The sequence below is a fragment of the Neovison vison genome, chromosome 8 (assembly GCF_020171115.1).
Source record: "Neovison vison isolate M4711 chromosome 8, ASM_NN_V1, whole genome shotgun sequence".
Classification (NCBI taxonomy): Eukaryota; Metazoa; Chordata; class Mammalia; order Carnivora; family Mustelidae; genus Neogale; species Neogale vison.
This window is the reverse complement of record NC_058098.1, coordinates 6,038,169-6,050,036: the sequence shown is the minus strand read 5'-3', so window position 1 is coordinate 6,050,036 and position 11,868 is coordinate 6,038,169. Positions and strand designations below refer to the sequence as shown.

Sequence of the window (11,868 nt, the reverse complement as noted above, 5' to 3'; positions counted from 1 at the left end):
GCGCACTTGCCCGGTAAGGCCCCGGAAGTGGTGGAGCCAACCGCCCGCCAGGCTTTGGCCGTTCTAGCGCCCGCGGTGCTCTCCGGGATCCGACATTTGTCCACGAAACAGCATCTCCCTGGTGTCAATCAACGTTGTCGCGCAAGAAGTAAAGTCCGAGGAGGTTAACGAACCACTCGAACGCGCCAGTAAGTAAGATGGCGAGAAGGGCAGGAGAGAGTGAGGCCGATCGATAGCGCAGCGCTCGGCGTTTCGCCTTTTGCGCGTGCGCAGGGAACGTGCGCTCAGAGCGATCGATTGGGCCGAATTCGCGCCTCCATTTTTCTGGGAGAGAGCGGGAGATCAAGAGAGCCGGACTAGAGGGTACTGGGGCCCTGGGATGCATGGAGAGCGGCTGGTGCGGTTCGCTGGGGTCTTATGGGACCGCAGGAAAGATGAGCAGGGCGGGAAGGCTGGATAGCGAGAGGGTTGGCATGCGCCCTGAGTTGCCAGGCCGGGCCTGCACACCCCCTTCTGTTCCTCGAAGGCCTCGCTCCGTCCCTCACTCCGCCCTTAGTTCGCTTCTACCGCGGGATGGTAGCGGAGCCTCGTGAGGGGCCATGTGTGTCCCCGCCCTGGTCCCTCTTCCAGTTCCGGGTGTAGACAGTTCTTACGGCTTGTTCTTCCGTCCTCGGGCCTCGGCGTCCTCATCTGCAAATTGGGGGTGGTAATTAGGCACTCAGTAGCCCAGCGAGCGAACGTTCTGGGAGACTTGAGAAGCGGGCCTCGTCCTTTTCTTTCTTAATCTTTGTGTGGGCAGAGGCAGGAGAGAATTGTGGTTAAGTTCTGGGCGCTGCTGTGGGCAGTCCTGGCGGCCACTTGACGCGTTACCCAGCCACATTTTATTTTTACTTTCCTAACTTCTTTGTGCCGGTTTCATAACCTCTTTTGTGTCCAAGTGTTGTCTACACAAGCATAGATTTGTATACAGTTGTTTCTACGTGTGCTTAAATACTTCGATTTCATTCAGTGAGCTAACGCTTGTAAAGTGCTTAACACTGTGCCTGGCAAGTACTTAATAAATGTTAGCAGCTGTTATTAACACCCGTCAGTGCAGCCCAGTAAGGCCTGGAGCTCTGAGGTCAGACAGCCTGGGTGAGTTAACCTCTTTGCACCGCAGGTTTCCTATCTCTAAAATAGGATTAGGTGAGTATTAAGTGAGATAATGCATACAGGTTGCTTGCACGCTGTGTGTTATATACTACACTCATGTCTAATAGATTTTAACTATTATTAGATTTTTAAAAGATTTTTATTTATTTGAGAGCAAGAGAGGGAGCAGGAGGGGCAGAGAGGGGGGCAGAGGGAGAAGCAGGCTCCTCTATGAGCAGGGAGCCGGATTTGGGAATGGATCCCAGGACCCTGGGGATCATGACCTGAGCCGAAGGCAGATGCTTAATGGGCTAAGCCACCCAGGCGCCCCTGTCATTACATTTTCAAGGAGCGCTACAGGTAGTCATCAGCAACACAGTCTAGAGTTAAACCATCTGTAGTCTAGTCCTGCTTTCTCCATGCACTCGTCGTGGGACCTTGGACAAGTTATTTTCTCTTCTGATCTGTAAATAAGAGTATAGGGTCTCCTTTACAGAGTGGTGCTGAGGACTAAGTAAGAAAAAACATGCTAAATACTCAGTACCTGTTATTTATTCTTATGATCAATAGCTTCAGTTATTCTCCAGAGGGAGTTAGAAAACATGGTTCCCCACCCCTTTACTATAAGACACCCCCCTTCCAGAATCTTTCCCGGTAAAGTCCAGGCAGGGCTAGTGTTACTGCTCACTCCTCCTTTCTGGTATTCCTTTCTCTCCCCTGTGCTCTTTCAGTTTCTTGTCTGCCTGCAACTTCTCTTCTTTATTAACAGCCCCAGACTCTTGTGGCCTTCTGATAGCTGTCCAGACATACATATACATACAAACATCGATTTTTGGAAGTCAAATTATGCACTCATGTTCACCATTTGTACTTACTTTTTTTGCATAGACCAGAAACCATCATCTGCAGTTTTCATTTTACTTTCTAAGGGAGACCTTAACCACTTCCGAACCAATCTAAGGGCACAATCCTTCAGATTTTTGTCCTTTTTTTCATGTTTTTATTATTGTTTTGGCCATATCCTTTTTGCCAGTATTTTATTAAGCAATTCATCTTTGAATCTTTCCAAAGCATTCAATTTGATTTAGTTTTCATAGCATCGTGGCTTTTGTGCCCTTGTGTTTCTCTTTACTATGTAATTATATTATGTAATATAACAGATTTAGTTACCTTAAAATGTGTTTTAAGAATGAACATAACTGGGGGGTGTCTGGGTGGCTCAGTCAGTTAAGCATCTGCCTTCGGCTCAGATCATGATCTCGGGGTCCCGGGATCAAGTCCTACCTTGGCTCCCCGCTCATCAGGGAGCCTGCTTCTCAGTCACACACTCTTTCTCTCTCTCTCTCTCTCTCTCTCTCTCTCCATAAAATAAATAAGTAAATAGATTTTTTTTTTTTTTTAAAGGAATGAACATAACTGGGGCTCCTGGGTAGCTCCTGGGTAGTTGTTAAGCGCCTACCTTCAGCTCAGGCCATGGTCCCAGCGTCCTGGGATCCAGTTCCCCATGGGGCTCCCTGCTCATTGGAAAGCCTGCTTCTCCCTCTCCTACTCCCCCTGCTTGTGTTCCCTCTCTCACTGTGTCTCTGTAAAATAAATAAATAAACCCTTTTTTTTAAAAATGAACATAACTGACATGAGTAAACATGTAGCTCAGCTGGTGGAAACAGTAGTGTCTAGACATTCAGCAATAGCAGCTGTCTTACCTATTGCAAAAACCAGTGTCTTTTTTTTTTTTTAAGATTTTATTTATTTATTTGACAGACAGAGATCGCAAGGAAGCAGAGAGGCAGGCGGAGAGAAGGGGGGAAGAAGGCTTCCCCTCTCCCAGGACCCTGGGATCATGACCTAAGCTGAAGGCAGAGGCTTTAGCCCACTGAGCCACCCAGGTGGCCCAATTAGTGTCTTATAACAGAAGAAATAGAAGATTCTAGGATAGCAATATAGAATTAAAATGGCAAGCAGGTAGTTTGACAGAAAAAAAATTGATGAAAAGTTCTGTAATATTCTGTAAATATTAGCTAACATGAATTTGAATAGCATGATTTCAATGCTCTGCACACACCATTCTTATTTAACCTTCACTGACTTACTTAACAGCTGAGGAACATGATCTCAGAGGAAGGAGGTTGATGACCAAAGATGACTCGACTAGTGGAGCTGGGATGTGCTCCCCGCAAGTCTGACCAAATGGCTGTGTTGCCTCTGTGACTTACTAGTGCCTCTGCCCTTCACCATCCCTCTTTTCTCATCTTGCAGCCGGCAAGGAGATTGTCTTCCTCTTCTCCAAGATGTACAGAACCAAAGTGGGCTTGAAGGACCGCCAGCAGCTCTACAAGCTGATCATTAGCCAGCTGCTCTATGATGGCTACATCAGCATTGCTAATGGCCTCATTAATGAGATCAAGCCTCAGTCTGTCTGTGCGCCCTCGGAGCAGCTGCTGCATCTCATCAAACTAGGTAGCTTTGAATGCAGATTCATTGATTCCGTGACAAGGTTCCCGATGTTTTCAATCAGAATTGTTCAAGATTATTTTTGTTTCGTTTTAGTGCCTAGTATGTGTCAAGTTCAGTGCTAGATACTGAAAGAGTAAGCAAACTGCAAATTATGACGATCTCGAGCTGGTTCTAGCCTCAGGCTCTGTATAAGAATTATCTGAAGCGTTCTTTCATTGTAATATGGTTTCAGATTTCAGCTCGAATGGTGTTTCAGAGAGTCATCTTCTCCTCTTCTAAAATAACCCTATCTTCCCCATACCTCTCCAGGTACTCTAAAACAACACTCCGTTTCTGTCGTAATAGAATCACTGTCTGGAATTTTCTTCACTGTTTCAGGTTGTTTCCCACGCAGTCTGTACTCCCCAGAAAAGACAGTAAGCTCAATAAAGACCAGGATCTTGTCTTGTTCAATAGTATATCCTGATGCTTGCCTGGGTTGAAGAAAGCACTCAGTAAAATATAGAATGACCATAATGTTTATACCCTTTGACTTAGTAATGCCAATTTTGATAATTTTTATACAAATTTGAGGAAATAAAATGAATACAACTGAAATACCCAAAAATAAGAAGTTAGTTGTGAGTATTCTTGTATCCATCACATTGGGTCCGGCAACATGATATAGATAAACTTTACACTGGACAGATGTTTATTCTGTTTGAGTAAATGAACAAGTTACAAAATACCATATAGTGTGGTTCTATTTTTAAGAATTGTAACAAAGGTCCAGAAGAATTTCATTCCACCATGTTAATAGTAACTATCTCTGGGTGATCTAATAGAAGATCATTTTTATTTTTGTGTTCATCTGTATTCCTGATTTTTCTTATACTTAATAAACATACTGTTTATGTGATATGTGAAGTTATTTTTAAATTTAAAATGCATTTTCTTGAGAAACTTCTATTTATTTAAATATCAACATTCTTTCAAATATGTTTCACTAGTGTTACTGCTAACAATGTATCTGACTTAATGAGCCTCAAAGCTGCTACTAACAGATCTCAGCACTAAAATACTAAAATACAGAATGGGAAAAAATGGACAGCATAACTACAGAATTGCTTTTTTTTTTTTACATTTCTGTAGTTGTAATTAAAGTAGGAAATTTTGGAGGCAGAAATTGGGGGAGCTGATGGAACCTCTTGGAATCTAAGCTTCCCTGATCCTTACTGCCTATAGGGTTGTCACTGTGCACGCACCTCGGTCGGCAGACATATTTTGTGAAGGGCTAGATGTCCTGCAGCTCCAAGAAAGAGTAAAGTGACACTGGATCCAGAATTTCGTCTTGGCTTTTTAAAGTAACATTTTTTCATGCACTTAATTTTTTTTTAAAGATTTTATTTATTTATTGAGGGGAGAGACCGCATGAGTAAGGGGAAGGGCAGATGGAGATGGAGAAGCGGGCTCACCGCTGAGCACAGAGCCCAACACAGGGCTCGATCCCAAGAGTCTAGGACCATGACCCAAGCTGAAAGCAGACACTTAACCCACTGAGCCACCCAGGCGCCCCTCATGCACTTAATTTTTATTCCTTTCAGGAATGGAAAATGATGATACCGCAGTTCAGTATGCAATTGGTCGTTCAGATACAGTTGCCCCGGGCACAGGAATTGACCTGGAATTTGATGCAGATGTCCAGACCATGTCCCCAGAGGCTTCAGAGTACGAAACGTGCTATGTCACTTCCCATAAAGGACCGTGCCGCGTAGCTACGTACAGTAGAGATGGGCAGTTAATAGCTACTGGATCTGCTGACGCTTCCATAAAGATACTTGACACAGAGAGAATGTTGGCCAAAAGTGCCATGCCGATCGAGGTAACAATGCCAGTGACGCGTGTGCTGTGTGCCTGTTGTTCACTGGGAGAATGAGAGACCAGGAGACCAGACTTCGTGTAGTTGAATCAGACAGATTTTAGAGTTTGAGCACCTATTTTCTCATTGGTCTAGGTCATGATGAATGAGACTGCACAGCAGAACATGGAGAACCACCCAGTGATTCGAACGCTTTACGACCACGTGGATGAAGTCACCTGTCTCGCTTTCCACCCAACAGAACAGATCCTTGCCTCTGGCTCAAGGGATTATACTCTTAAATTATTTGATTATTCCAAGCCATCTGCAAAAAGAGCCTTCAAATACATTCAGGTTAGGAATGTTTGGAAAGGAGCTTTACATTTTTTTCTTAAAAACAAAGAGTTATTATTGTATGACTATTCCCTTTTTTAAAGTAGGCTCAGTGATCATCCTATAAAACAGGAGCAACAAAGATGCATGCCGCAGGTTGCTCGGGAATCCGATTTGCATGGACTCGTGGTCCGCATGCTTCCTGTGCCCACCTCCGTGGCTGGTCAGGACTGCTGGCCACAGTTTATGCAACAAGGGTTCACAATCTGTGTCACTTTTTAAGGGTTGCAGAACCCTGTTTAAAGACAAAACAGACCAACTTGGCTGAAGTGTAACTTAATGGCAATCAAAAAATCATTCCACTGAAACTCAGATGTTTCCTGGAAAAGTGACATTTGGTACTGTATTTTGAGTTTGAAGCTCAGAAATACTAATGTTTTGGTAGTGGCTTCTACCTTTTTATAATTTAACTTAGTTTTTTTACTCAACATTTGGAGACCCAGGACAAACTGAAGAAGCTCTTCCCATGTACAAGTTGTATTTATCCTTGTTCGTTCAATACAAGTTGTATTTATCCTTGTCTTGTGAATGTATCCTAGCCCGATGATGTTCCATTCTGATTTTTTTTTTTTTAAGATTTTATTTATTTATTTGACAGAGAGAGATCACAAGTAGGCAGAGAGGCAGGCAGAGAGAGAGGAGGAAGCAGGCTCCCTGCCGAGCAGAGAGCCCGATGCGGGACTCGATCCCAGGACCCTGAGATCATGACCTGAGCCGAAGGCAGCGGCCTAACCCACTGAGCCACCCAGGCACCCCGATGATGTTCCATTCTGAGTTCACCCGATGTTAATTTGTAAATAATGAAGCTCGCTCCTGCGATTTTTGGAATAAGTAATCTCACCAGGAAATAGTTTTTAAAATCTCTGTTCAAATGATACTCTAGAAAATTCATTGTTCCTTCTTATACCTGTGTAACATCTGACCATTGTCTTAAGTATTCTTTCCATCAGTGAAATACTTTCTGCTTTTCCTCCGGATTTAATTGTTCACCAGTTGGTTACTTAATGTCTCTGTCCTAACAGGAAGCCGAAATGTTACGCTCCATCTCTTTTCATCCTTCCGGAGACTTTATACTTGTTGGGACTCAGCACCCTACTCTTCGGCTTTATGATATCAATACATTTCAGTGTTTTGTCTCCTGCAATCCTCAAGATCAACACACCGATGCTATATGCTCCGTGAATTACAATCCTAGTGCCAATATGTATGTAACTGGTAGCAAGGACGGCTGCATCAAGCTATGGGATGGTGTTTCAAATCGATGCATCACAACTTTTGAGAAAGCCCATGATGGTGCTGAAGTTTGTTCTGCCATTTTCTCCAAGAATTCGAAATACATTCTCTCCAGTGGAAAAGACTCTGTAGCTAAACTTTGGGAGATATCGACAGGACGAACGCTGGTCAGATACACAGGTATGTGAAAAATTGCTATTACTTAATGTTTCTGAAGCATTTTATGGTTTCCAGAACTCTTAAATCCTCACGAGAGCCACACAGTAAATGTGTGCATTGAGCAAGGCAGATGTGATTCCTTTTTTAAGTAAGAAATCGAGGCTTAGACATTGGGTCATTCAGCCGAGGCTGCAGGTCCTAAGAAGCAGAGCTGGAAATAGAACAATAGTTTCAGAACCTTTTTCTTCTCCATACATTATGGCTTAAATGAGATCTGATTCCATGCAATTAACATTTGAGATTCTCGTGGTCCATTTGTAAATCAGTGGTCCGCCTTCTTTCCTCAAACATAGAGCAGTCCAGAGAAAAGCCTGAGTTAGTGCATCACAGTAAATATATGCATTAGGGAAAGAAGGCTGAGAGGGAAGATCTTGGCCTATTCCTAAGAGAGCCGGCAACCCTAATAGTTACTTGGGCAGTGAATGTTGGTAAAATACTGTGTCTCATTCCCTGTTCCTCAGAGCTGCAAAGGCTACTGTTTGGTAGAAAACCTCCAGGAAACTTCAGCTAGTTTCCTGTGTTGTGAGATGTTTGTGTCATACACTAAAATCACCAGGACCGGAACTTAATAAGAAAACAATTTATAAGGGCCTGGCTGTGGTGGTTATTAGTTAGCCTTTTAAGAAAAGAGAAGTGAAGAGGTGGAGACTGAGACATCTCAACCACTAGGGTGCAGCATGACCCCCTCTGATCTGTCTCCTGGCCGCCAGAGCGCGCTTTCTGCCAATCTGTCTGGCTTCTGACACAGGCGGTACAACTGACAAGTCTTGGGGAAAGTCATTTTTATCGTAATTCTTGGTGACTTAGTTGAAACACTATTTATGGAGCTATTTTGAAGAATTTCTTTAATTCTTATTGTTCAAGGACTGTGTGCTTGTTGCAAAAAGAAGATACAAAAGTGATCAGAGTGAAAGTGGGAAAGCCTCCATCTTCAGAAGTAACTGAGTGCAGTGTATCAGGAAGGGTGCGCGCTAGAGTCTGGAGATTTATTGTGTGTGTTTTGTCTTCTGACCATTGGGATGTTTCATGCTTACATGTGGCTGATGAGTTTGTTTTGGTGGAGAATTGGGATTTGATGTCAAAATGAGATTCTACGGAATTTGTATGCAAATTCCCTCATTTTCTAATTCACAGGTTAAGATTCCATGGCAGCATGCTTAGATCTGTGTTTCCAGCTCGAGTGTCTAGTTAGAATTCAAAGGGTTCTTGAAATATTGAAAGACAAGGAAAGACTATCAAGTGTTAGAAATTTCAATGTTCAAAATCAATTCAGAACACTAAAAATGCTGAACCAGGGAAGCAGTATGCAGAGCTTGTGAAGTGGACACATGAGCGGTCAGCGAGCTCCAGGAGAGGGCAAGGTGACTGGCAGTTCTGTAAACCTAAGAAATGGAAATGGAAGTAGCTTTCTGTATGCGTCAGGTGGCGGGAATTTATAAGATTGCTGTTACTTTGTATTGATCAACATTTTAGGAAATTACATATCCTATTGTTAGGAGTGTCAGCTGGTAAAGTGTTTCCACTGGGCAGGTTGGTGTCCTGTATCAAAATTTTCAGCATCGGGCCTACGAGGTGCACTCTTAGAAATTCAGTCTAAAAAGACTCTGAGCAAGCATGCACGTGCGCACACAGCAAGGTTCTGTGCCAACGAAATCTAGAGTAGGTGAAAGGGAGAGAATGAAGTGAATTGTTGTTCGGCATCCTTTTCACAGTATGCAGCCTTGAAAAATAAACACCCTGCAAAGCTCTATGTGTGTTGTACCTTATGCAGATCCTGGCAGCCACCGTGTGAGTGGGTGCTGTCATTACCCTCCACAGAACAGAAGCGAAATTGAAGGCGTAACAGGGCGATGTGATCTGTCCATGTTCGCATCACTTGTAAGTGTTGAGTCCAGATCTGACACCAACACTTGTATTTTTATCCATGAAGTCATAGAGCTCTGCTCCAGCCTGTCGAATGAAAGCAGTGGTGGGTGCCCTGCTTTACAGATGACGGACAACGTACAGAGATTCGGAGAAAGCGTGTTCATCAGAATACTGACTCTGGGTGCAAAACTATCAGGCAGTTGTTCTTTTTTATGCTTCATACAGTATTTTAAACATAAAATCTGTATTTTCCTGGTCCCAAAAAAGCCTAAAGGTTCCTTTTGGAGAGAAGATGTCCATATATCCCAGTAATTCTGTTTTAGGAATTTAATCAAGGAAATCCTGTGTTTGGTACAAAGAATTTGTCGCAGTGTTATTTGCGATCAGATACAAACTAAACGTCTAGCAGGAGAAGAATTAACTAGTAATAGTGCTTCCTAACAATGGTGCATTTTGCAGCCAGTAAAAAACATGGAAGAACGAATGTACCCAACAAAAAGTTGATTTAAACTGTGACAGAAAAGACATGTAGCACCAATTTTGTATCTTTTCTTAAGATGTTTTTATGCCTAGAGGTATATCAGAGCATTCACAGTTAGTTGCCCGAGGTAGCAAGCTGGGGTGATTTTCATCTGCATGCTTTCCTGAAGCGTCCCAAATTGCACAACAAATGTGTATTCCTCCATTTTAAAACGCTGTTTTGCCAGGGACAGGATAGTTAGCCAACGTGCGAGAGTCCGAGGATGGAAAACATCAACGTGGACGGCTAGCCTTGGCACTCAGACCCGTAACCTCTCATCTCTGTGCAGGTGCCGGCTTGAGCGGGCGGCAGGTGCACCGAACACAGGCCGTGTTCAACCACACTGAGGACTACGTGCTGCTCCCTGACGAGAGGACCATCAGCCTGTGCTGCTGGGACTCTCGCACGGCCGAGCGCCGCAACCTGCTCTCCCTGGGCCACAACAACATCGTGCGCTGCATCGTGCATTCGCCCACCAACCCCGGCTTCATGACGTGCAGCGACGACTTCCGAGCACGGTTTTGGTACCGGAGATCCACTACGGACTAACTCGCCTCCAGGATCTAGGGTTCTTGTCTCGAGGACTGTGCCCCTTCTGCCCCGCGCCCCATCACCAGCTCCGGTCGTAAGTCACTGCACCACCTGGCAGGTGTGCTGCCAGCTCTCCATCCTTCTTGGATTTGTACAAAAGAATCTTTTTTTACCTTGATGTAGAATCATGGTGGGAAAAGTTGGAAACGCAGATCTGTGCGGTGGTTCTGCATTCACTGATTATTACAGTGTGATTTTCATCAGTTTTGTAAATACAGGACTTGCCATTTCTCTTGAATCTCTTGATCATTTGAAGAAGGATAGAGTATTAAAGTGCTTTCTAGATCTCAACTGAACCTGTCCCGAGGAATTTTCATTTGGCAGTTTTGTCACCTTTTGTACCTGTCCTCTACCCTCCTTGTCCGTGTGTCTCCGTGCAGAATGCATACCGACCGACAGGAGGGCACACAGCTCTGAGAATCGAGTGCTGTGCTGTATGAAAGCCATTTTAGAGCATCCATCAGTTCTATCCTAAAATGACATCATTCTGATAATAAAGCTCAGATCTCCAACTTTAGTGTTACACTTTTTCACTTCAATAAAATAGCGGCCAGTTTGTCCTGAAGATTTGTAGGAGACCAGATATTTCATTGTACCTCCCACATTGTCCTTTCCGTGCCTGCTGTGCTTATCTTCAGTGAATACTTCTAATATTGCTGGTCTATAGAAAACCTAATTGAAGATCCATCCAATCTAATCAAAATTAGGTGACCCCCACGGCTGCTCAGCTGCTCACTTGTTTCACAGGTGATTAATACCAATTGACTCTGTTCTTGTGTAATTTTAATCTCGTTTTTCAGTTCTCTTCAGCATGAATCATCACTACTCATCGTGGATGCACACAGCAACTATGTTCTTGGAAGATTTTTGCAGTTAACCAACCGATGGGGGTTTTCTTCTTCTCAAAACTTTTTAGGATGTGACACTATTTCTCTGGATTCAGCTCAAGCTAGATCAGGGAACCCTAACCTCCCCTCCGAAAGATAGACTTTGGTTTATATTTATCCCCAAATACAAATACCTCATGATCTGGGTAGACGTATCTAGAATTAGAATTTAGGATCATTTGATAAAAATATCAAATAGATTAAAGTTAAAGTGTTTTGTGTTATAGGAACTTTAAAATCTTCTGAGGTTTACTGCATAAAAATTCTTCGTTAGTCATCCGCCTTAAGGATCATTTCAAGTCTTTGGACTAGGAAACCATCTTAGGCATTCTTAATGTGTTAAATCAGAGTTTTAGTTCAGATTTCCAAAGAGCGATATTTTTTAGTCTATAGGGAGTTTGGATTTATTTTTATTTTGTGTCTTGATTCTCCAGCATTTGAACTTGGCCGTCTGCAGGTGCTGCTTTTGTAAGATTGGAAGAAACCTACTGAATAGGAAAAAGAATAACCAGTTCCATAGAAAATTACCAGCCAAAACTCCTGGCTTCTTTTCTTGCTGCCGCTTTTGCTTTCAGCCCTATGAAACTACAACAGAGGTTGACCACCTTCTACTCCAGCACATGCACTAGAGTGACCCTGAAGCATTCCTGATTTAAGCTCCACTGGGTCTTTTTAACTGTTGATGAATTTAAATAATGATGCCTGCTTTCTCCAGTTTCTGGAATGGTCTCAGCAGT

The 11,868-nt window shown here is 43.4% G+C and overlaps 1 protein-coding gene across 3 annotated transcripts; it reads left to right on the top strand.

Annotated features, from left to right (window-relative positions):
• The first annotated feature begins 17 nt into the window (after positions 1–17).
• On the top strand, positions 18–10,535 carry CSTF1 (cleavage stimulation factor subunit 1). Of its 3 annotated transcripts, none has more exons than XM_044262791.1 (6): positions 18–188; positions 3,388–3,588; positions 5,169–5,446; positions 5,579–5,776; positions 6,838–7,228; positions 9,943–10,535. In XM_044262791.1, exons 2-6 carry the CDS (start codon positions 3,420–3,422, stop codon positions 10,200–10,202), a joined length of 1,296 nt encoding a protein of 431 aa, XP_044118726.1. In that variant the 5' UTR covers positions 18–188; positions 3,388–3,419; the 3' UTR covers positions 10,203–10,535. The 3 variants fall into 3 exon arrangements, with proteins under 3 accessions (XP_044118726.1, XP_044118725.1, XP_044118724.1); XM_044262790.1 differs by lacking the exon at positions 18–188 and adding an exon at positions 298–363; XM_044262789.1 differs by lacking the exon at positions 18–188 and adding an exon at positions 307–397.
• The last annotated feature ends 1,333 nt before the right edge of the window (positions 10,536–11,868 follow it).

Excerpts from the sequence above, each read along its gene's own strand:
- CSTF1 (XM_044262791.1), top strand. The coding sequence starts at position 3,420 with ATGTACAGAACCAAAGTGGGCTTGAAGGACCGCCAGCAGCTCTACAAG. Across the intron at positions 5,447-5,578 it reads AAAGTGCCATGCCGATCGAG|GTCATGATGAATGAGACTGC; the intron begins GTAACAATGCCA and ends TCATTGGTCTAG. Across the intron at positions 7,229-9,942 it reads AACGCTGGTCAGATACACAG|GTGCCGGCTTGAGCGGGCGG; the intron begins GTATGTGAAAAA and ends ATCTCTGTGCAG.